Source organism: Manis javanica, chromosome 9 (genome assembly GCF_040802235.1).
Source record: "Manis javanica isolate MJ-LG chromosome 9, MJ_LKY, whole genome shotgun sequence".
In the NCBI taxonomy this organism is placed as follows: domain Eukaryota; kingdom Metazoa; phylum Chordata; class Mammalia; order Pholidota; family Manidae; genus Manis; species Manis javanica.
The window spans coordinates 106,436,339-106,459,654 of NC_133164.1; the positions used below are offsets into that span (position 1 = coordinate 106,436,339).

At 36.6% G+C, this 23,316-nt stretch overlaps 1 protein-coding gene across 1 annotated transcript in view; it reads left to right on the forward strand.

Annotated features, from left to right (window-relative positions):
- The window catches only part of DCC (DCC netrin 1 receptor), a 1,116,938-nt gene that overhangs the window by 980,176 nt on the left and 113,446 nt on the right, over window positions 1-23,316 (forward strand). Inside the window, exons 16-19 of the mRNA XM_037016530.2 lie at window positions 1,213-1,308; window positions 6,541-6,773; window positions 11,607-11,745; window positions 16,916-17,023. Of these exons, the coding sequence (XP_036872425.2) occupies window positions 1,213-1,308; window positions 6,541-6,773; window positions 11,607-11,745; window positions 16,916-17,023 (576 nt within the window). The remainder of the gene's footprint in view (window positions 1-1,212; window positions 1,309-6,540; window positions 6,774-11,606; window positions 11,746-16,915; window positions 17,024-23,316) is intronic.

The window sequence follows — 23,316 nt, forward strand, 5'->3', positions numbered from 1 at the left end:
TTGTTTTCTCCTTGTTTTGTTTGTCGATGTAGTTACCCTTTATTACTAAAGTCATTTTTTCACCTACATATACTTCTTTCTTGAGTTATCTCACCTCATTGCTGATTTTTTTCTAATTGTTTTATGTTGCTCTGGCATTGTCATTTCATTGTCTTCCTGTTATTTAGCTCATTTTAAAATAGTAAATTGCAGGTGTGATCTATTTTTCTTGTGTATTTTTAGTCCTTTTTGTATGTATTTGTTTGCAGGAATGGTGTTCTCCTCATTTTATTTTGTAAGGAGTTTAACCTCAGCAGAGATCTTTGTTGTCTGCATGTGTATGATTTCTACCCCTGCATCCCTTTGTAATACAAAGAGCTCCTTCTCCTGCTGTTTTCATTAGACCAGGGCTCAGAACTCAGCAGAGTGTAGCTTGTGGGTCAAGTTCTGGCCCAGGTCCTCTTTTTGTTTGGGCCCCAGTGAGCTAAAAATAGTATTTAAATTTTTAAAGAGCTGTAAACCAACAAACAAACATGGTTTGCAAAGCTGAAACATTCACTATCAGGGTCCAGAAAAGTTGGCCAACCCCTGATACACACTAAAAGTATGGTAGCTTGCTTTCTAAGTTTCCATGACCGTGCCTCTCTCCACCTTTCACCTGGACTTACTCTTACCTTCATTTCTGTTGCCTTGTCCTGCCAAATTTTCACTCTGGTCCCAGTAGTTTGTAATCCCTGCTCTGGAAAGGAGACCTGCAGGTTAGCTTTGAGTATTTATACCTACTGTCCTCAAACTGGGCTGCTGAACATCCTAGCATTGCCTGGTACTTATCATAGAACCACCTTGTTCTCAGACTGAAGGCTCCCCTCTGATATCTCTTACAGAGATGTTGATAACATGCAGGGCATAAAAGTTGGTGGTGGTGTACCCACTTGTATTTTAGGGTTTGAAGGTATAGCTCCTCAGCTAGTTTTGCTGTAATTGTCCAAATGCTTTGAGTTTTCTCTCTTAGTCCATAAGTTGCTCTTTATGTGGAGATTCACAAAGATCAAAAACTCCAGGGCCTCTGTAGCCATGTCCTTCCCAGAATCAGACTCACTCAATTTTAAACAACAGTATGCTTAATATAACTTAATAGGTTATATTAAATTTGGTTTCAGGAAAATATTTGCCCTGAGTATTTCTGTCCACTAAGTAAATCAACATGCTTGTGTTCTTTCTGTTTTTCTGCAGAGTCAAGTTCCCATTATGTAATCTCCCTAAAAGCTTTTAACAATGCAGGAGAAGGAGTTCCTCTTTATGAAAGTGCCACTACCAGATCTATCACAGGTAAGCTAAAGGGTTCACCCTCCTGTGATAACATGGTCAGTGTTTGGGTTATGGCGAAAACAAATAAGCTGAAGCAAAACACAATAAGGTGCCAAGGGAGAAAAACCCAATCATGTATATAGTCATGTTCTGAGCCCTTTGAGTATGTGTGCATGTAGATATGTGGCTACACAATTTTTTTTTTTTTTTTTTGGTTTTCAAAATTAAGTGAGAGGAATTCAGTTGATAAACAGGTATGTGGACTTGCAGAATACAGGCCCCTCATCTTCTCTCTTCTCAGGGTAGCTTCATATTTGGGTGCCCCAATACCACTCTTCATTCTCCGGAACATCTTGTGTCATCTTGCAAATTAGTGTGATTTAGTCAGAAAAGTCTCCGCACAAAGGCTGCCAAATGCCCAAAGGAACACTTACTTCTCAACAGAGAGTCCTTCAAGCTGCTAGGACAGGGAAGAGCTGCCCTCCTAGGGGTGGTTTGGCGTAGGCTGTCACACACGTGGCTTTTTCCTGAGCTGGGCCAATAGGTCACCCCACCAGTACCCAGGGCCTCCCGACATTGAAAGGATCGGCTGCTTCCAGAGCTGATCTGCAGGGTTCCTTACAGTGAGTTAGACAGTAAAGGCCACCCACGAGTGAAAAAGGGCTCAAGGAACTCAGACAGGGATGAGGAAGAGAGTGAGATCCGGACTGTTTGTGGAGTCCCTGAGCACGGCTGGGCTTCCTCACAGGTGGGATAACACCCGTGTGGAACTGTGCAGCCCTTGGAAAATCACATCACCACCCCCAATCGCCTTATGTGTGAAATATGAAAGTAAAAGTGAAGAATTCTAAGTTTTTCATGAATCCTTTGAAACTGCCCCCTTCTGAATGTAACATACTTACACCACATTTAACTTATCAGCTATTTTCAGCTTCATGAGAATAAGGGGGCTAAAGAACAGGATGACAGCAAGTACCAGAGAACATGGAAAATCACCAGGTGCCTGAGAATGACGTCCTGGCTAGTAGAACTACATGAACATAAAATAAATAGTGGGATTCTGTGACTCCTGCTACTGTGAGCTTTAGGTATTTGTTTTCTGAACCCATAAGCTCCATTCATAGACACTCTTGAGAAGGCAGAGCTGTCAAGGGAATTCACAGTTGTGATGTGATGTGTTCTAGACTATGCCGTCGCTTTACTGATTTCAACCAGATTTTCTTGTAGGTAAATTTGTTCATCGAGAGTCTCCTTGACTCTTCTACTGGTTTCAAGTTCTATAATCTGCCTCAAGTGGAATGGAAATTTGGGGTGCATATCAGTATATTAATTTACCTGTGGAGACAGTATGTATCTTGCAGTGTGTCCTCAAAGGGGCTTACAACTCCCAAAAAAGGGTAAATAAGAAATATTACTGTAAAGAATATTTACTATCAAACATGTAATCTCTAAATAGAGAGGAGGCCAGGAGAGGTCCAGGATGGAAACTACAAGGTAACGTGCTGGAGGGTGTGGGATGTTCACTTCTCTTATTATCTTGTTCGGTCATCAGCAATGGGCTCTGAGAGATCACAGGCCACTTTGGCTGTACCCATACTTCTCATTTAGTTTGCCATCTCCTTCCTGTCAACAGTAAACGGAGTTGAGCAACTGCTCCTTGAGATGACTGAGCTTGTGATCACGCATACAGATTATACTATGGCCAGTCTATTAAAACTCTTGTTTTCTTACCAAAACTAAAACTGAAACCTACAGAGAAGGGACGCTTAGGTGACAAAATAAATAAATAAAGAGCCATTTTTTTTAACAGAAAGTAGTGGTAGTAGAGGTAGTAGGATTCATATAAACTGAAGATAAGTTGCTTGGAAAGAGCCATTCCATTATCAACTTCTTTTTCCTTTCCATTTGTTGTCATTCTTTGATTCTCAGCAGATGGCATTCCCTGAGAGGTTTCTAAAATACCACCCATCTATAAGACAATTTTTCATGATCTGACTCTAAATCTCATGGATCTGGGAAATGAAATGATATCAAAATTTAGATATTGTATGAGGAATTTTCTTATTGAAGAGAAGTGTAAGAGTTTGAAGAGGAATGAATAAAACCAGCCCTTTCCAGTGGAAAACCACACACTTTTCCTGGACGTGGCAGACTTGTTTTATTGAGTCTCCACACACTGTGGTGAACAAAGGACAAATAAATGGAATCAAAGGTTAAGGTTCTGGGAGAAGCACTATCAATACGCGTCCTAGGGCCACACAGAAGACATTCTCTGTCTCTGAGCTTCTGCAAAGTGCTCCCAGGGGCTGTCTTGGAAGAGGCCAGCATTAAGTAAATAAAAAGTCAGAGGCAATAAATGTGTCAGGCCAGAGCACCAGGCTCGAGTGCTTCCCATGCACATGTGCTCAGAGATGTTGGTATACTACAGGGCCTCTTCTCACCCTTAGAGCTGAGGAAAGTTTCACCAGATCAAATCGAATTTTTGCTGTAAAGCCTTTTGTTTCTTAGTACACGAGCAAAATATTTTGAGCCTAGAGAAGGAAAGAGGGCAGGAGAATAATGAACTGTGTTGTTTGAATTTTTTTATTCTCAATTGTTTTATCAATGTCCAAGTCAAGTAGAACCCAGATGTAAAACTGTGTTACTTGTTTAAGAGCTTGTTTTGAACCTGAGTGTACTGACTGAAAATTCCTGGGCCTCTATCAAAACATCTATTAAGGATTGAATAGGTTTCTCTTTTTAGCAAAAGGATTGAGGCTATATTTAGTCTTTTTAAATTTTTAATTGGTTTATTTTTTACTCTTTGGAATGTAACCACTGAAAATCAATGGCATATAAGGCACCTAGGAGTATGAAAAAAAACCCTGAAAAAATTCTGCTCAAAAGTTTCTATCCTGAAAGAAAAGGATAATTAGCAATATATGTAGCATGCATGTATTTAGGGCAGTGCTTGCCATCCACTAGAATATTCTGCTTTGTTGGAAATGCCATGTATCTATTCTCTCCAACATGGTAGGCACTAGGCTCAGGTGCCCAATGAGCATTTGAAATTAGCTAGTGCAACAGAAATGAATTTTACATTTTATTTAATTTTAATTAATTTAAGTTTAAATTGTCCATATAACCAATGGCTATTGTATTAGACAGTGCAGCTCTAAAGGAGGTGGCAAAGAATGGCAAGCCGTGTCTGAAAAAAAATTCTTTAATTTTTTAACATCAAGAAAAACTTGGTCAAGAGTAGAATTTTTTGAATTAAAGAAGTCCATAGATAAAGACCAACAAACAGCATTACTTGAAATTTGAGGGACTCATTCTAGAACTGAGACTCCAAGAAGTTTAACAGTAAGTCATGAAAAATACACTATCCTAAAATCCAGAAACAGCAGAATTAAGCATTACCATGCCTTGAAGCAGAATCACTACTTGTCAAAGATTTATATATATATATATATACACCTGTGAAAGATTAGTAAGTTAATAAAAAAAACTAGAGTGAGCAAAGAAACAACAAATAAGGTAACACATTAATACAGGTTGGTCATAAAAGAAGTTGTGGTTCAGAGTGGTCCCCTGCGTAGATCACATTCTTCTTGGAAAGTCAGCTAGGATTAGAAACAAGTCAACTGAGACATCACTTGCTTTAGTTTAGCAAAAGCGCCTTCCACCGATGCACCAGCCTGATGACTGATGGGAGCTTCCTGGAGGCCACAGTGTCTTCAGCACCCCCTTCATCATTTCATAAATCCATTTGGGTTTCAAGGAGCCCTTACTAAAAAGACACATCAAAGGAAATACAGAAAGCCTGGGCTCTGTCATTAAATTTGAAACACACATTTTTCTTTCTCTCTTTTTTTTTTCTTTCCTTTTGTTCTGTTTTTGGTTTTGGGTTTTATATTTTTGCTCCAAAGACCACAACCTAGTTAACTACTAAATAATTCATTGGAAAACAGAGTGATGACTAGGAGACAGGCATTTGAAATGCAGTGGACAAACTGAAGTAATCATCACAACCAGCTGCTGCGCTTGGAACGAGGCTATTTAAAAATATGAACTCTGTATGTAGACTGCTTCAGATACTCTACATTTTAGTAGGTCTTGTCTCCCCAAATGTCTTTATATGCCCAACCCAAGGGCTCATTTCATCTTTGTTAGTGGGAATACACATTGCATGGTTTACAAGTAAAATTTTTAAAATTTGAACTTTAGGTATAGTATAAAGGCTCAAATTTGGACTGTGGCTGTGGCCATAGAATACGCCCTGATTCTGATATTCCCAGCATAAAAATGAGTGCAAGAATTTTATAAAACCACACATTATTAGTGTGCAGAGTCTGATGCTGTTATGGATCCCCACCTGTGTGTACCTCACTGCAAATCTCAGTGGGCTGTCAGTAGTTTGTTCAGGCTTCCCACCCAGTCATATAAAGTCTTTTCTTGGAACTTGAAATTTTAGAACAAGGTATAGGAAAGTTTTAAAAAACTAAAACTTCAGGCAGTTACTCTGAGAATGTGCTGTGTATAAATGGACACTTCCACACCTTCTCTAAGGATTGCAATTGAAAAAAGTTTCCACACCAGGTGCTACCTGACACCTAATTACCAAACCTATCACAGAAGCACATGGACCATGGACTTGATCAGTCTGGCGTTGTGCAATCATAGCCACAGACAGATTACTAGAGACCTTAGGGCCTTTTGGTCTTTATCCTTTATGTGTTCCTTGCCTAAACAATATTTATGCAAATATAAGCTAAGCAGTAATGAAAGCATTAGAGAAACCAAATCAAGTTCGATGAGGAGAAAAACATAAAACCCTCAGGTATTAAATAGGCATTTATTTCCTTTGCAAGAGAAAATAAGCCAGAAACTCCTTTTTAGCTTGTTATTTTAAGTTATCTGTATAGTTCTAAAGCTGATAGTTTCCATATTAGATCTTTTAAGAAGCAATGTGCAACACTGCAAGAAGAAACGGACTTTTTAAATATGTAACTAGAAGTGACAGCCAAATTGATAAAACCACTCTAAGGAAATGAGTAAATTACAGAAAACAGGTATTTTTGTAATATAGTAATACTGTTTCTAATGAGTTTTCCTATGGAATTAATTGTATTTTTTTCTGTTCTTCTCATGTTCCCTTTCATCATTACTGCCATGCATTTAACTCATTGTGATGTGTTACCACTGATATTTATTTTTTTAACTCTTTTTTATTTACGTATTTATTTGTTTCATTTGGTGGGTTTTTAAACCCAGATCCCACTGACCCAGTTGATTATTATCCTTTGCTTGATGATCTCCCCACCTCGGTCCCAGATGTCTCCACCCCCATGCTCCCACCAGTAGGTGTTCAGGCTGTGGCTCTTACCCACGATGCTGTGAGGGTCAGCTGGGCAGACAACTCTGTCCCTAAGAACCAAAAAACGTCTGAAGTGCGACTTTACACTGTCCGGTGGAAGACCAGCTTTTCTGCGAATGCGAAATACAAGGTGAAGTTCTAATTGATAGTATGAAACTTAAAATGAACTGTCATTTGTTTAACACATTGTTTCAAATGCTTCCTGGACTATCATGAGTCACTCTGCTGCAGTGATAAGAAATGGAAAAACAAAGCATTATAATAACTCAATATCTGCAATTAGCAAGGGAATAATTTTATATTAAGAAATAATTCTATGGCAAGAAAGAAAATCATCATCAAGAGCAGCAAAATGTTATTTGAATTCCACCAGATGCTAGGTTTGTATAAATAATTTGATTCTGTACAAGGAAATGCCATTTTCCTTTGAAAATAGCAGGGCTCTACATTAATTTTCTGGATAGATTTTGGTGTCTTCCTTTTCCTTTGGGACCTAGATTGACACCAAAGTCAACCCTATTGTTTCAGAGGCCCATTACACTCAATATAACCAGGAACACTCAACTTGAAGATTTTTTTATAACATCCTTAGGATGCCAAGCCATTAGCATCTATGTCCTCATTTAGCCTTGAAATATTTTCATAAGATAAAGAAAACCCACAACTCACCCTCCTCTTTAACTAATATGAGTTAGATAAGCCCTTTATTCCTGTTATGTCACTGAGTCATCCCAAAATCCTGCCAGGAGCTCCTTAGAGACACATAAGTGGATGTGGCCATTACAACTGTCAAATCTCTATCAGCCAGCCTCAGCAACTCCAGCAAATAATTATAAACTGGGACAACTCTGGGACCTCCTCAGCCTGCTGCAGTATGAGCATATACAAAACTATACACAAATGCCGACACAGAAGAGAAGATCAACACGTGATTATCAAGTACCTACTATGTACCTAGAACTGTGTCAGATCATAGAGGCCACGAAACATGGGTTAGTTGTTATTACTTAACATAATTTTGAAATAAAGCTTCACGAGATGATGATTTGGGGATGAAGTAGCTTTGAAAATAAGAGCATACATGTTTCCCAACAACCAAAAAAACTGACGGTCCCACCCTGTCACTGCAAGTTCTTCATATTGTCCTTCTGTCCCATCTCTTTACCAGTCTCCTAGGGTAGCTCTCGGGGAGACTTGGGGTCTCCTGATGCTTTATCCAATGTTCTTCCCACCAAACCATCATCTTGCTTAATCCAGCCTCAATCCAGTGATAATTTGGGGGATAAAAATATCTTTGGGACTTTCTGACTCAAAAGACCCTAGAGAGAAAGCAAAATCCTACCAATAATTTTGTAAGTCAGCTTTTTTCTTCCTATAGCCATGCTGGATCTGCTTCTAGTCTCTTTAAACTTTCAAGTGGCATAAAATTCACATTTCATCATAAATCAGTTTTTAGTTGAAACCATTTTAAAAACAGTTTTCTTTGACACTGCTATCCTGCTAGGTCAGGTATTTGGAAAAGTTCTTCAGGCAAGCCCAAATAGTATCATTGATATAAGCTATGTTGTAAGTGCCCTATCCATCTCTTTATAGTATTAGATTTAAGACTCAGAAAAACTATAAATAAATATAACATTATCAGATAAGACAACCAGTGAAACATATGAGAGCATTAAAAAAATTCTCTCTTTATATACTGATGGACCAATTCTAAGTTTACTTTAAAAAGAGTACTTTAAAATTTTTATGCTCATAATTTCTGTACTTTGTGGATGCATTCATTTCACAGAATGGCCATAAGTAGTTTGCCAGTATGTGAAATATTCTGAAGGACAGTGATTGTTCTCTGCTGAATGGTTTCACTTCCAGAATATCTTGTGACAAATCATTCCACCTGAATAGTTAATACAGCAAACACAGAATTATTGAACCTCACAAAGAATGCTTGGAAAGTGAAAGCCAATCCCAAAACTATTCCCTATAAGGAGAGGCTGATTTCTCTCGTGAATTGAAGCTTAAGATAAAAAAATAGATTTAACTCTTCCCTTCCCTGCATTCTTCCCTAGCCTAAGGCTTCAGTTACTAACATTCCACCCCACTTCTTACATACGTACTCTCTACATCAGCACCCTGAGAAGAAGAAGGGATATAGGGAAAAAATTGGCAAGTTGGGCAGCAAGGGTAAATAAAGAGCATATCTGGTAAACTAGAAGAAAGACAATACATTTACAGTTTACAAGAAGTGGTAATAGAATGGTTGGTGTTCCATTCAAACCACTGTCATATCTATTACTTCATCTCACTCCCCACTATGCTTTATAAGGTAGGTAGGGATGCAAAAGGTAGAGGGGGAAAAGTATATACATGTAGTCAAATGACCCAGGCTCAAGAGTTGGCTTTGCAATATCCTGTCACTTCACTTAACTTGCTCAATCTCATTTTCCTCATCTCTATGGTTGGGACATTTAAACCTGCTATAAAAAGAATAAAAGGTTCTTCAGAGTTAAGTATGTATGTAGATATCTTTCTGAAGATATAGGTAGGTTATATAACTTGATAACAATTTCCCCTTAAACTAGAGCTGGAACTCAGAGGTCCTGATGGCCTTATCAGCGCTCTCCAACAGGAGTAAACTCTACTTCCGTTAGACCCAAATCATGCCAAAGTCCGGACATTAATATTTCAATTATTTTAAACTTTGTATTGACTTTCCTTATCAAGCGGAGTTTTCTCTAGTTTATTTTCTACTGAAATGATTAATAATAGGATGTTTTATGTGAAATTCCATTCAGAACACATTCACTGACTACTGACTAGTACTTACCAGATACAGTATTACTGAAGATACCAAGTTGTGCAAGACTCACATCTCAGCCCTCAAAATGCCTACAACTTAATAAGGAACTTAACACATGACTAAGATTATGTGTCACATTAGACAATCATGACATAGTAGCTAACATTTATTTAATATCACTCTGGGCCAGACTCTATGTGTCATTTGACTTGTTTTTACACTTTAATAATGTGAGGACAGCACTGTGGTTATCTCCATTTTATAGATAGGGAAACTAAGGCTCAGAGAGGTAGTATCTGGGTGTTCTATGCTAACAAAAGTAACTGGCCATGATTTTCCAAAGTACTTCTAAGTTAATGACCTATGATGAGCAGTAACCTTCCAAGAAGTTCCTGAAAAAACTCAGTTAATTCATGGTTTTGGTTTTTTTTTTAACTATTAGAGAAATTTTTTTTCTTTTTTTTTCTTTTGGTGTCATTAATACACAATTACATGAGCAACATTGTGGTTACTAGATTCCTCCCATTATGAAGTCCCCCCCACATATCCCATTACAGTCACTGTCCCTTAGCGTAGTAAGATGCTATGGGGTCACTACTTGTCAGCTCTGTGCTATACGGCCTTCCCTGTTCATTCATGGTTTTTATAGAATGCAAGTACATGATTCTAGAACCCAAGGTCAATGTTGCTTAGTGGCCACCCAAAAACCAGCAGTGTCTATGCTCAAGGAAATTAGTTTTATCAAAGTGGGATCCATCCTGCTAGCTTAAATGTTTTGATTGTCTCATTTCTCTCATTTCCATTTCTAAAACTCAGAGGTGTTCATGATAGCAAAGGAGAGCAAGATTGGAAGTTACATATCAGTATGTCAGACCCTAGCTGCCCATTTTGTGTTTAATGGGATTCCATCTTCCTGAGTGTACAAAGTGTTTTTATATTTATTTAGGGCCCACAGTTTCACAGCTATTTTTAAGAAGAGCTTCTGATAAATGTTCATGATGTCATCATTTTAATCAGATGATGGGCACCTCATCCAAATGTTATCCATACACTTAAATATGTATTTGGCTTTATAATGAAATGTAGGATTTTCATAGCTATCATCTAAAAAGGATTCATGGTAGAATAAAAAAGATACATCATACTACAGTAGTAAAGGAGGAGACAGGTATGACATAGGCAGAGAAAAGAGCCCTAATTTTTCTAGACATAGATAGGTGGCATATAATAAATATAAAAGTACAGGTAAATATTAAACTTTGGAAGAAGATCCAAATCTAAATACCAACCATAAATTGATATATTTATGAGGCATAAATAGTCTTAAATTTGCCTGATCATACAGAAAATACACATTAACCTGGGAGATGAACCTGCCTTTTTTCATTACCATTTTGATATTTTGAATAAGCAATACAGACAGGTTATTTACTTTCTACTAAAATATCTCTAACATATTGTTTAAGACAAAGAATGGATTCAGAAAACAAATAACAGTAACACTAATATAATCCTTTAATATTTCTCCATTTTGTTCCTTCCAGATCCACTACTCGAGTAACCCCACTTACATGTGTGTTTAACGTGAAGTGTGCACAAAGAAAGCAAGCCACACAACACATCATTTTTGTCTGTTTTCTTTATAATAGCCAAATTGATTCTAGAATCACTACACGTTTGTACCATAAAATCTTTTTTTAAAAAACTGTACAGGAGAACTCTAAAAATTAATTTTATTCCTGGTAGAAAATAATCATGATGATTAAGGAAATATGTAACATTAAAACCTCTGGAAGAAAAGATTTTGATTATTATAAATATGTTGAAGTTAAAGTCACTGCCGATAACCTTAAAAATGGGATTGACAGAAAGAAATGGAATGGGTCCTGTCGCTTTATTTATTGCCTCACTTGGAAAATTTTATCAGTTTGCTGCCCCTTTGAACGACATGAAACCTGATTTTATCGACCATATTTTGGATGTACAACCCACCAGTGTGCACTTGTTGGCAGAAAAGAAGTAGTCAGTTTGGTGTTCTAGGTCTTCTGCTGTTTGGAAATAAATTCCTTTTTCGTTGGCTTATTTCGTCATCTTTTTACATGTCTTGATTTATCCAGTTGATAGAGTTCATTCTTTTTTCTTTTTTCTTATCCCCCACATGTATAGTCAGAAGACACCACATCCCTGAGTTACACAGCAACAGGCCTCAAGCCAAACACAATGTATGAGTTTTCTGTCATGGTAACAAAAAACAGAAGGTCAAGCACATGGAGCATGACTGCTCATGCCACCACGTCTGAAGCAGGTACGCAGAGAAAGGTTAACTTCACAACTTATGCTTTGTGTATTTGGTAATGATGTTTCCCAGGTTGTGTGGGAGTCAAAACATGTGCACTATGTCTAAATTATTCCTTATCCTATGAAAGATATCTTATGCTTTATAGTTCATAGCATTTCTAAATCTAGTATTATCCTTCCTACTCTCAAAAAGAAGAAAATGAGTGCCCAGTGGGTTAAGTAATCTGGTTTTGATCTAGGCATTAACTCAGAGGATCTGAATATAAATCTCTTTTTCAATCTATTTAACTAAAGGCAGAAATCCATGCATTGAACTCTGTCCAGAGCACATGTGTCTTTGAACAACAGTCATGGCAGGTATTTACTCTTTTGGAAAGAAATGAAATACAAAAATACAACATTGCATTACATCTATAGTCTCATGGGTGCCTACCCTAAATATGTTCAGCTGGATTTGGAAAGAAGTTTCTGGGTAATGAAGTTCACTCTTTGGAAATAAGACAACACAATGGAAAACTTTCTTGTAATTTAAAATAGTTCAAGTCTAGGGAAAATGCAATTCATAATATATTTTACCAGGCATATTTACAAGGAATCATAAATGTTGAGTTTATAACCTTAACAGACATACAGTGTATTTGGCATTTATAGTTCACTGAAATTCAACATCTGAAGATTACAGTGTCTCCCATGCTTTTGATTGGTTTCATGAGATTGTATCATATTTAGGGGCAAAACTACACCAAGCATTTCCAAATTTTAAAAAATTACACCAATAAAATTCTTTTCTCTGGGTGAATTGAATTTATTTTTCCATTAGAATTTGTCCCATGGTTTTGAAATTCTAATTTTTATTCTAAGCTACCACCTTAACTAAGAGAGTTCACTGTGAATATTTTTACATTTTTGTGGATACTTCTTTCTATAAGAAATTTTCTAGTATGTCTGATTTAATTTCAATACACTCTTCTTCTATTTTACATATTTATATATAGTAACTCTCTCTCCTAGAATTCTGCTCTGGATGCCAATACTAACAGATTCTTCAGAAGAATAAAACAAGCTGAATGAATTAAGTACTATGAGGTATATTATGAGTATAATAAAGGACCTGATCTTCCTTTTTTACTTAAAAAGAGATGGAAAGGTTAAATGAAAGCCAGTTAGACTTTTGGTCTTCCCTGAGTGAAAGAGAAGGAGTAGTAATTTCCTCTTAAAACAAGCAAATCCACTCATTTTTCTCTTTCATAAACATAAAATGCACACCAACATCTGACTTGACAAATGCACCCTGTTGATTTCTCACCAACTGCCTGGCCTTGTAGGGATACCAATGGAGAGAGCCATTGCTGACGAAAAAGATATTAACTTTTTGAAATGTGGTTAGTAGGAAGTTGATTGTCAAAATAGATAATCATCTGGACAAAGGTGCAAATAGCATGTGGATGAGATCCCTGGGTGATGATGAGAAGCTAGAAGTAATTCACAAGTGTCTGCAGATTTTATAGCTGTGAGAAGGAAATGAAGTGAATGGAGTAACTCTAAGATTTGCTTCTCATTCTGCAATAACATAAAGACTGTATGGGGCTGCATTGTTATGCACATATGCTAAAATTGCTTGTGATAAAACAGCAGCTGGCCATTTCTTGATAAATCTATTCATTCTGTGTAGGTGATCAAGCCTTAATTTTTCTTTAGTTAAGTAGAATAAAAATGACTTGATGAACACCTGAAATAATGAGGACTTGGAAAGGGACAGGGGACCAGCCAACTCCCAGGCTTTGGAGATGAGAAACTATTGACTGTCCTGTCAAGGTGTTGCCATCACAATGATTTGATTCCATATGTTCCTTCCTTGTGCGAGCATTCAGTTTCCCAGAAGAGAGAATCACACACCAAAATAAAGAGTGGGGTAAATGCCATGAAATTCCTAATGGATGTTGCTGCCACGTTCACATGACACAGAGGAGAGCTTGTTTCTAAAGGAGAAAGCCAACTGCTTGTCTTTGTGAAGGAGTAAAGGATGACATACTGGACAGTGCAAATAACAAATACCCCGTATGATTTCCATGGCTGGAAATCTTCTAAATGTTAAATATTGCCTTCCATTCATGCACTTAACAAAGAAATTCAAGCATGGGAAAAAACTGTTTGAGAACGAGATAAACCGGAGGGCAGTACTTGCTCAGGCAACTGAGATATTAACTATGGGGCTTCCAATAATGTTCATTTATAGTTGTCAGGTCCCAAGACAGGGACTTGGTGTAAAAGGTAAAGAGATCACAGTCTATATATTTGGCAGAATTAAAGTCTGATTTAGAAGAAAAATATAAAATTAAAAAAGCAACCCTGAAGTAATATAAGAAAAACAATCATAGAATCTCAGGCAAATTTGGAATCAGAGCAAATAGATCCAAGTATAAATTCTGCTTGGAGAAATAAGGGGAAGTTTCACAAAAGAAATAGTAATCAAGCTATGGCCTGAGTGGGTCATCAGGTACCCGTTGTAGAGCCTTCCAAAAAGGAGACAGCTTGCACAAAAATACACAGGCAAGTATCAGAAAGATATCTTCAAGAGACACTTATGAGTGGTTCAGAGTAACTGGAGTGCAGTATTTGTGGGACAACAAGGGGAAACAAGGCTGTAAAAAAAAGTAAAGTATAAATCCTGCATGATCTGACATTTATTATTGTTGTTTATTTACATTTAACCCAAAGAGGATGGGTAGTCAATTAAGAATTTCTAAAAGAACCCCTGAGATCAAAGAGGAGTAGACCAGAGATATCTGCTTGACTTATTAGAGGCCATTGATGTTATTAGGGCCACATTCTCTTCCAAATATTAGGGAATAGTTTATAGTTCATAAAATAATCCTAAATATTTTAGCTGTTGTTTCCAATACCGTAATCTCTACTCACCAACAATTCAGACGGCTTAAGAAAAATGAAAAACTTGCACAGCACCTGAAATAGATTACTTGTTAGATTGTTTTTTGTTTAAAGAACCAAATCTTCAATGTATTATTTTGCTTGCTAGTTGGAGAGTCATTTTATCTTTTATGAGTACCGAAACACATTTGGTGAAGCAATATCATCATTTGACTGTTTTCTAAATAAGCATCAATTTGAATTGTAACAGTTAAAAAAAAAAGCACATAGACTATTCTGACTAGTTAAAGAAACAGGTCGTTCAATTACTTCCTTAATTGAAAAATTCCTTATTATGCTTGGTTAATACTCTTAAGTCAATTTGTAACTATATTACCTTCCTATTTGTGACTTAGAAAATATCTTGAATGAACTGTATATGTGTATATGAAAGTAAGCCTTCTTTAACATATCATTGCTTCTTTGGTATTTTGCTGTAACAAATTTTCTTTTGCAACAACATCCTTCCTCTGGTTTCATTAAATCATATATATATATATATATATTTTGCAATTTCATTACTCAGAAATCAACTACACTAGACCCATGTTTTATCCTCCTCCTTTTCCTCTTCCTCCTTTTTAAAACTTTTAATTTAAATATATTAAGAACCTTGTCAAGATATTATGATTAAGCACAGTTTTGGTGAACTTGGAATCCTAGTGGCCTTGAGAATCGGGATGTTGGAAATAAAATGGTATGGTAGATTGGAATGTTTGGTGTCCCTTCTATTTGGAATTATGTTCAAAAGTGAAACTGGAAATAGAGTTGATCTGCTCAGATTCTGCATAGTAGGACCAACCGAAGAGCCAAAGAGAATGGTAAGAGTGAAAAGGAGTTCAGAGTGAGCGCCAACATCTCCCAACCTTGTATAGGCAAGCGTTTCGACGCAGAGATAAGGAAACTCCTCCAGACCCAGCCACAGAACTTAGATATGTCCTGAGATTGCCCATGTCAAACTAAGGGTAGCTCACAGACTACAGATAAATAGACTTGAAGCATTGTGAGCTACCTAGAAGAGAAACTGCATTTTTAAGGCTAGAGAATGCGAAGGCGGGTCAAAAGAAGCTGGAAGATACTGGACTGGCTTGGCCAGTTTGCTGCCACCTCTAAAATATTTTTAAAATTTTGTCGAGCACGAAGAGGAAGAGGAAAAATTACTTTCCCTTTACCCTTCTAGGTTCTTGGCTGAGACACCCCCTGGGTAGTTACAAAAGATAAATTAACAGGAAGAAAATAAACAAGTTTAATGACATATATTCTTCCTGTGCACATGGGAGAGACCCAGGAAAACTGAGTAACTCCCTGAAGTGTCCCAAGCCACCACCTTAAAAACGGCATCCATCTAAAGACAGAAGAAGATGTAGCATGGGAGGCAGTTCTGGTGGGTTTTCAGGCAAATCACAATAAACAAAGGATGGTTGTGCTGCAGATTTAAGTCTCCACCTTCTCCACCAAGAAGAGTTTCTAGACATTATGTCATTCTCCTTTTCCTAGTGCAGAGGGAGAGACAACCTTGTAAATTCTCTTACAAAAGGGTAACATCTTCTCGGCTTTCAGAGCTTTCCCTATATCTGCTATTTCTTTAAAATATTCAGTTTAAAACAACCTCTATGCCAGAGTCATATTTTGGCATAACAAATTCTGCTCCCCTTCAGCAGCAGGTGGGAAAAGTAGTTTTCTAAGAAAGGCAGGATTTCAGACCATCTTATTTCATGCCAGGTTGATACTAAGTCCCTTACCTCCTCTATTTTCAAATATTTTTTGCTTTCTTGTTAGAAAATACCTAGTATGTTACCTAAGCAAGATGTTTTGACCTGTGTTTCAGTATTTTTGTGTGTGGCATTTAAAGGAATACAAAACGAGGTGACAGTTTTGTTTATAAATCCTACAGTTGTAACAGAAATCTGTCTCTTGGAGACATGTAGCTATCAATCTCACTAAGTATGTGTACATTTCTTTATTCTTATAATGGTTCTTACATTTTTAGTGTAGCGCTCACTTGAAAATGCCAGTTATAACCTTTCTCCTTTAAATCACCTAACTTCCATGGAAAAACATTAATTTCTTTCTTTTTTTTTTTTGCCTGTTTGCTTATTTAATTCAAATACTTGAAATAAATTTCAAATGGCAAAATAAGCATGATATACTGCCTGATAGATTCTGAATGTAAACATCATGAGAAGTCCCATAAGTGTCTTGTTTTCTTTCACATCCAATGACAAGGCCTTGTCTGTTTCATCTTGCAGCCCCGACCTCTGCTCCAAAGGATCTGACAGTCATTACTCGAGAAGGGAAGCCTCGCGCTGTCATTGTGAGTTGGCAGCCTCCCTTGGAAGCCAATGGGAAAATTACTGGTAAGCATCTCAGTTTTATTTCCAGCGCTGCTCAGCTTGGCCTGTGATTGCTCACTTCATGTGCCCTGCTCAGCCTTTTGTGTATTCGTTTTCTATTCCAGCATCTCAGTTGACTTCCCAACCCTTTCTGATTGTCTCTTCTTGTCCCCTACTGACTGTGGAATTCTTCTTAATGGTGCATACAAAGGCGCATGCATGCTCAGGAGTGTGCAGCACGTGTGTGCGTGCGCGCGCGCGCGCACACACACACACACACACACACACACACACTTGAGCTGCTTCCTGAAAGATGTGTATTTCAATTAGTATGGACCTTTTGTTTTTCATTCTGTGGAGCATTAGGACAACCTTCTAATGCAATGCCTCTGAGCATTAATGACTAAAAACAAGGTGGCTGGTTGGCAATTATTAAATACAAAAGGCACCTAATCACCATACATTTTTGTATGGTACTTACAAGGAGGTTTGTCATTTTAGTTTCTCACTTAGCTTTTAGCTTCTTACTTAAATCATAAGGTTTCGAAAATACTTAATATTGACAGACAGAAATTGAATTTAATGAATATTTCACAGTGACAGATTTTATTTTGCCAAATATTGCTGATAACATCAATGCCTAATTAAAACATCCATTAGAAGCCTGTAATGTTAATTTAGTATGAAAAATATAATGGAGTTCTATCAGGGATTTTGCATTTAAATGATCACTTAAGGATTTTAATAGATGTCTCCATAGCATATAATTATTATGAAAAATATTGTATAACTAAAAGTGTGCACATTATAGTCTAATTAACTTGAACCATTGGGTTAGGCACATGTAAGTGTCTCTCCTTTTTCTTCCTTTTTTGCATACAAGAAGTGGAGAGCACTATTATAGATTCACAGTAATTTAGTCGTTCTGTGATGCAGAGATAAGCATGGAAATTACAGTTCAGATGGCACACTTACTTTTTATCTAAGTTAGTTTCTGAATTTTACAAAATGAGAAGGTAATGTGAAAATTCCAAATGTGATTTAAATTTAAGTTGAAGACTTGTTTTCTCTAGGAAATTGCTCTTTGTGCAATAGCAAACAGAATTTTCATTTGGGCTGACAAGTACGGAAAAAGAAGAGGGACATTAAATCTCCCCAAAATCTTATATGCTCAGTTGTCAGTCTGCCAGGCTTTTTAAAAGTGAAGCCAGCTTATTCTGACTCCCGCCCCACCCAGTGTTATCATCTATTGTCATTGGTTCTATTTTAGTACTTCTGTAGATTTTGATTTGTCTACATGATGACTATTTTATTATGTTATAAACAGTTATTTGTAAGCCTAGGGTAAGTCAACAGATAATAAATTTAAGAAGAAAAAAACCCAGAATAGAAGTTGTCTAAATAAAAAGTTCTAAAGCAAAAAGTATATTTTTGGTAAAAGATAAAATAAGCCTTGTAAGTACCCAAATCTCTATGCTTATTTAGGTAAATCTCATCCAATAGTCAATGTAAGCAATAGAATGTGTTTTCAACTCTGAAAGGAAGCTTAATTTTTCTTTTTGAAGGAAAAAATGGAAGTCTGCCCCATATTAAGAAATGCAAATTAAGCTATAAAATTCTGTGTGCCAAACTCAAGCATATGTATAAGGAACTTGTCCATGTATTTATTTAAAGTCATATGCTTAGTAGTTGTTACTACTGAAAATTCATTCTCTCCCAATGGTGAAAGTATAGGAGGCAATACTTTTTGCCTTTAAAGGCCTAGCTTATTTATTAAAACCAGGGTATGATTATCAAGCTGAAAGCTCTTGACTCAAATCAACAGAGAGCAAACACTAAGAACATTTATGACAACTTCTGTTCCAGACATGTTTTGACTCTTGATTTAATTACTTAAGAAAATAGGATGATAAAATATCTAAAATTCCAACCATTAAGCAGAGCCCAAGTTTGCTACACTCAGTCTCCTCATGAAAGTGCAAAGGAAAATGTGAGCTCTCTTCCGGTGTGTCAGGGCACGTGTATGGTAGCATGCGGGCATGTGCTCCCATCCCAGCTTTGTATTTCTTGGTCTTTTAAGTCCTTGCCTGTGCTCTACAGTAGAGCAGAGTGGTTAGGAACCCAAGCCTCTGAGGGAGGAGATGCCTCAGCAAGTTACTTAACCTCCTTGAGTCTCACTTCCTCACCCATAAAATAAGGATAATAATAGGACCCCTTTTGTAGGATTGCTATAATAAAGTGCTAAGGAAATGTCACTGGTGTCCAGTGAGCACTGAAACCAATGAGCTGATATTAGTCCCATTTGAAATCCATTCTAGGTTGAGGCTTTACTAATGTGCTGTGCATAGAACCTAGTTCATCAATTTGTAAATATATATACTTCAAGAAGATTAAACCAAAAAAGAGATCCAGATATTTCCAGTGCTTAAATTCCTTGATCAGAAACTGGCAGCTTAGGAATTGGGACTGATAATTGCAGAAGAAAATAGTTAAAAATAAATTCAGCATTTATTATGTGCATGGCATTCTCCTAAGTACTTTAGTATTGTGAGTGATTGTATATTCCCATTATTTCATTTTGAAATGAAAAGATGAGGAGGGCCTTCTGGATAAATGACTTTTCCAAAGTCAAATAACCAAGAAGTGGCAGAAATAGGGCTTCAAACTCATGTTCATACTTTTAACTATTACATCACATTTTGCTCCAACTTATTAGTGTCCTAGTGGCCCAAATCAGTGACTCTCAACTGATTTATGATTTAGTTTATCTGAGGAAGAATTGTGCATGGTTCTTTTTAAAATCTCCACAAGTGATTTTACAGCTAGAGTTGTGAAACATAGATCTAAAATAAATGCAGCTTCCAACATTATTTAAAATCAGTTACCAACATAGAGAGAGGGAACAGTTAGGTGTTCAGAGACTGACTCCTTATCAATACTATCTAATGGCTAAAGTTATGCTGTCTTTTTGTGTCATTTGATATTCTAATTCAGTTCCTCTTACATGAAAATCTCTTCTCTCTTGACTTTTGTGAAATCACCTAACCACTTTTCTTTCCACCTGTAGGCTACAGTTTCTCAGTCTTGTCTTGTCAGCAGACATTTCTTCCACATGTTTCTTAGGCATTGCTTCCCACAATGCATATCTTTCTATTCCCTTTGTTACTTTTGCTGATATAGTGTGTATACTATAGCCAGGGCTTCAGTGAACACAAACTTATGTCTCTGAAGTCTGTATCTCAATCCAAGGAATTCTAAATACACATATCCTACATCCTATTGTACATTTCCACCTGCTAGTCTTATTGGCACATCATTATATTCCCCATTCTCTCTCTCCCATACTTCCTGCATTTTTTGGTCTATCATCTACCATAACTGGCCTTCTGTAATAGGTTGTACAACCATCCAGGATTGTAGACCCCACTAGGCACTCTCAGTCATATCAGTCTAAATCTTCTTATTCCCATCATTTCAAAAGCTACCACAGCTCACCCAGCTGCAAAAGCTGGAAACAGTCATTTGACGCCTTCATCTCCATCTCCCTTTCCATATAATCATAAGAGAAAATCTAAATGCTTGTAATACAAGACTGAAAATTCCATGAGAATAAGTTTCAGATTTTGTTTAATGCTTTCTACCCAGTAACAATATTCTTGATAGTTGGTAGGTCATTAATAAATATTTGCTGAGTAGAATAATCATTGAATTGCTAATAAATTTATTGTTTGACTTGAAAACAAAGTTCTAGCTCTTCCAAATATGATACTTCCTTAAGCATTATTATTAGAAAGAAAGAAAAAGAAAAGCTACAGCGTTTACTAAGATGTCACCATATAGAAGATAATATAATAGAAATACCCACATATATTTCATTCCTAAAATAAACTATCTCACAGCAACTTATCTCCAGATGAGATAATTAAGACATACTTAGATTAAGCAAGTTGTTCAAGGTTTCAGTTAGTAAATGGTAGAACTATGATTTGAGATCTGGTCTTCCTGAACCCATAGCCTATAATTTTTTACCACAAAGAAGGAAGGAATGGGGCCTTCTTTCCTTATATACCTACATATACATGGTTATCAGAATCAATTTTTTTAAGATAAAAATCTCTCACTAGCTGAAAGGGATCCCCTTGGTCTTCTCAGTACTTAGCGATTTATCTAATCCATGGAAGGGAATCAGTACTGAGTGGGAAGAAGTATGGAAAACGACAGGAGAGGAAAGAGGTGGAACTGAACGCTTGCTGTCACTTTACTTCTGGAATTAGAGCTACCTGTTTTTGTAGGTAAAGTCAAAAGTACATATGTACAAAATTACATTTTTATAACTATTTAGACAAATTTGACTCCAATGCCAAAGAGAGTTAACCATCCCAGAAGGTCTTACAACCTATGGTAGTATATAATAATTCATTGTTTAGCCAGTTGTGGTAGGTAAGAGACAAAAAAGGAGTATGAAAATATAGAAGGATGGAGAAAGAGACTTGGATACAGAATGATGAATACATCTACAGAAGGTAGTAAGAAACCAATGGATTTGTTCCAACATGTGTGGAGATATGGAAATCTATAAGGTAAGACATTAATAACAGATTCTTCATCTTCCAAATACCCCAAACTCACAGATCCAAATGAAATTGTGTACTTTTTCTAAGGCCAACTTTCAGAGTTTTGAAAAATACAATCTGTTTCTGTTCTCCATCTCAGTTCTCAAATTTGCAAAACAAGATAGACTTCCCCATAAATACCAAGAAATTGCTCAGAAACAACTTGGAATTGTTAGAACCTAATACTTGCTCCTTCAATCTGATTCTCTTGATGCCAGAACTATCCTTTTTTAAATGCACCACTGAATGCTTTTCACACAGAAAAACAGCACAGTGAAGGCAAATACCTTATTTGCATTTGATAAATGAAGAAAATCAGAAATAAGTATAGCTGACCCAGATGGCAGCACAATTCTCCAAACTTTCAGTTTTATGATGCAGTTACGACAGCCCATGAAAACTTCAACAATTTCATTAAATGTCATGAATGTAAAACTTATGTGCTTACTAGCTAGGGGATTTCATTCAGTAAGTGAGTTTCAATGCTTAACTATGTGAAGACAACTTTATTAGTTTTTTTTTTAAGACTAAAAAGTAATATAAGATATGGCCACTGAACTAAAAGAATGTCTTTGTTCTTGCGAAGAGATAAGACATACACATAATAAATGCTAAAAAAATATTACTGGTACCAAGATCTTCTGTTCAACAGATGTGGTTCTTTGGGGACAAAAATGGAGACTTCTCTGGTTCAAAAAATAATAGATTTTATTGATATTATCATGGGGGCTGAGTCATAATTGAATGGACATCCATGTCAAAAACAACTTTTTTATCCATGATATTTCACAGTCTGTTTTGAGTTATAGTCTTCTAATTCTAACATTAACCAGAGAGAGGATTCAAACAACTTTTATAAGTTTTGCAGATTTCCTTGTTTGGTTTTGCAAGTAGGAACCATCAGTTTTATTTCCTTAGAACATATGATTAAATGACTGTAGCTGGCATCTCATTTGCTCTACTCTGGGAGTACTGCACTGACCCCCATTGTGTAACCATTTACTAATTTTGCTTCAACTATGGTGATTATAGCATAAGCTCCATAAAGGCAGAGGTGTACGTTTTGTTCCAAGAATAGTTTCTGGCATCAAAAGGATGGAGAGAAATAAGGAAGGGAAGGGAAAAGAGAGAGAGAAATGTTGAAAGATTGTTCAAATATGATAGAAGCATAGAATATTAAGGCTTGAAAGTACCTGATGTTATCTCATCCAGCAACCTCATTTACAGATTAAGAAATGGAATAGTGGGGAGGTCAAAATACTTGTCCACGGATAGTCCACAGGTCAGAACATAGGTCATAGAACATGGTTTCTTGATCCCATAAAAGAGAGTCTACTTTTAGGAAAGACTATAAAATTGGGATAAAGGACAGAAAATTGCCATGGAGATACAGATAGGACAGGGTGGAGCAGAAGAGAAGAGATTTTTTTCTTATACACCAGAACTGTGTAAAAAGCATGTCATTCTTTGGAACTGGAGTAGGTAAAATGCACCAAAACTCTTGAATATTGCTTTCAGCGTTCTGATTTCTGGTCTCCTGAGTGAATCTGAAGGTGTAAAGTTGACCATGGAATTTCTTTTATCAAAAACATGGATGGCTTCCCTTCAGGTGGCCTCCAGTACATTCTGGTTAAATCCCTTGAAAAATGTGATTTACAAAGGCTTTTTTCCATGACTTACCCAAGGACACATAGCAAGTGGAAG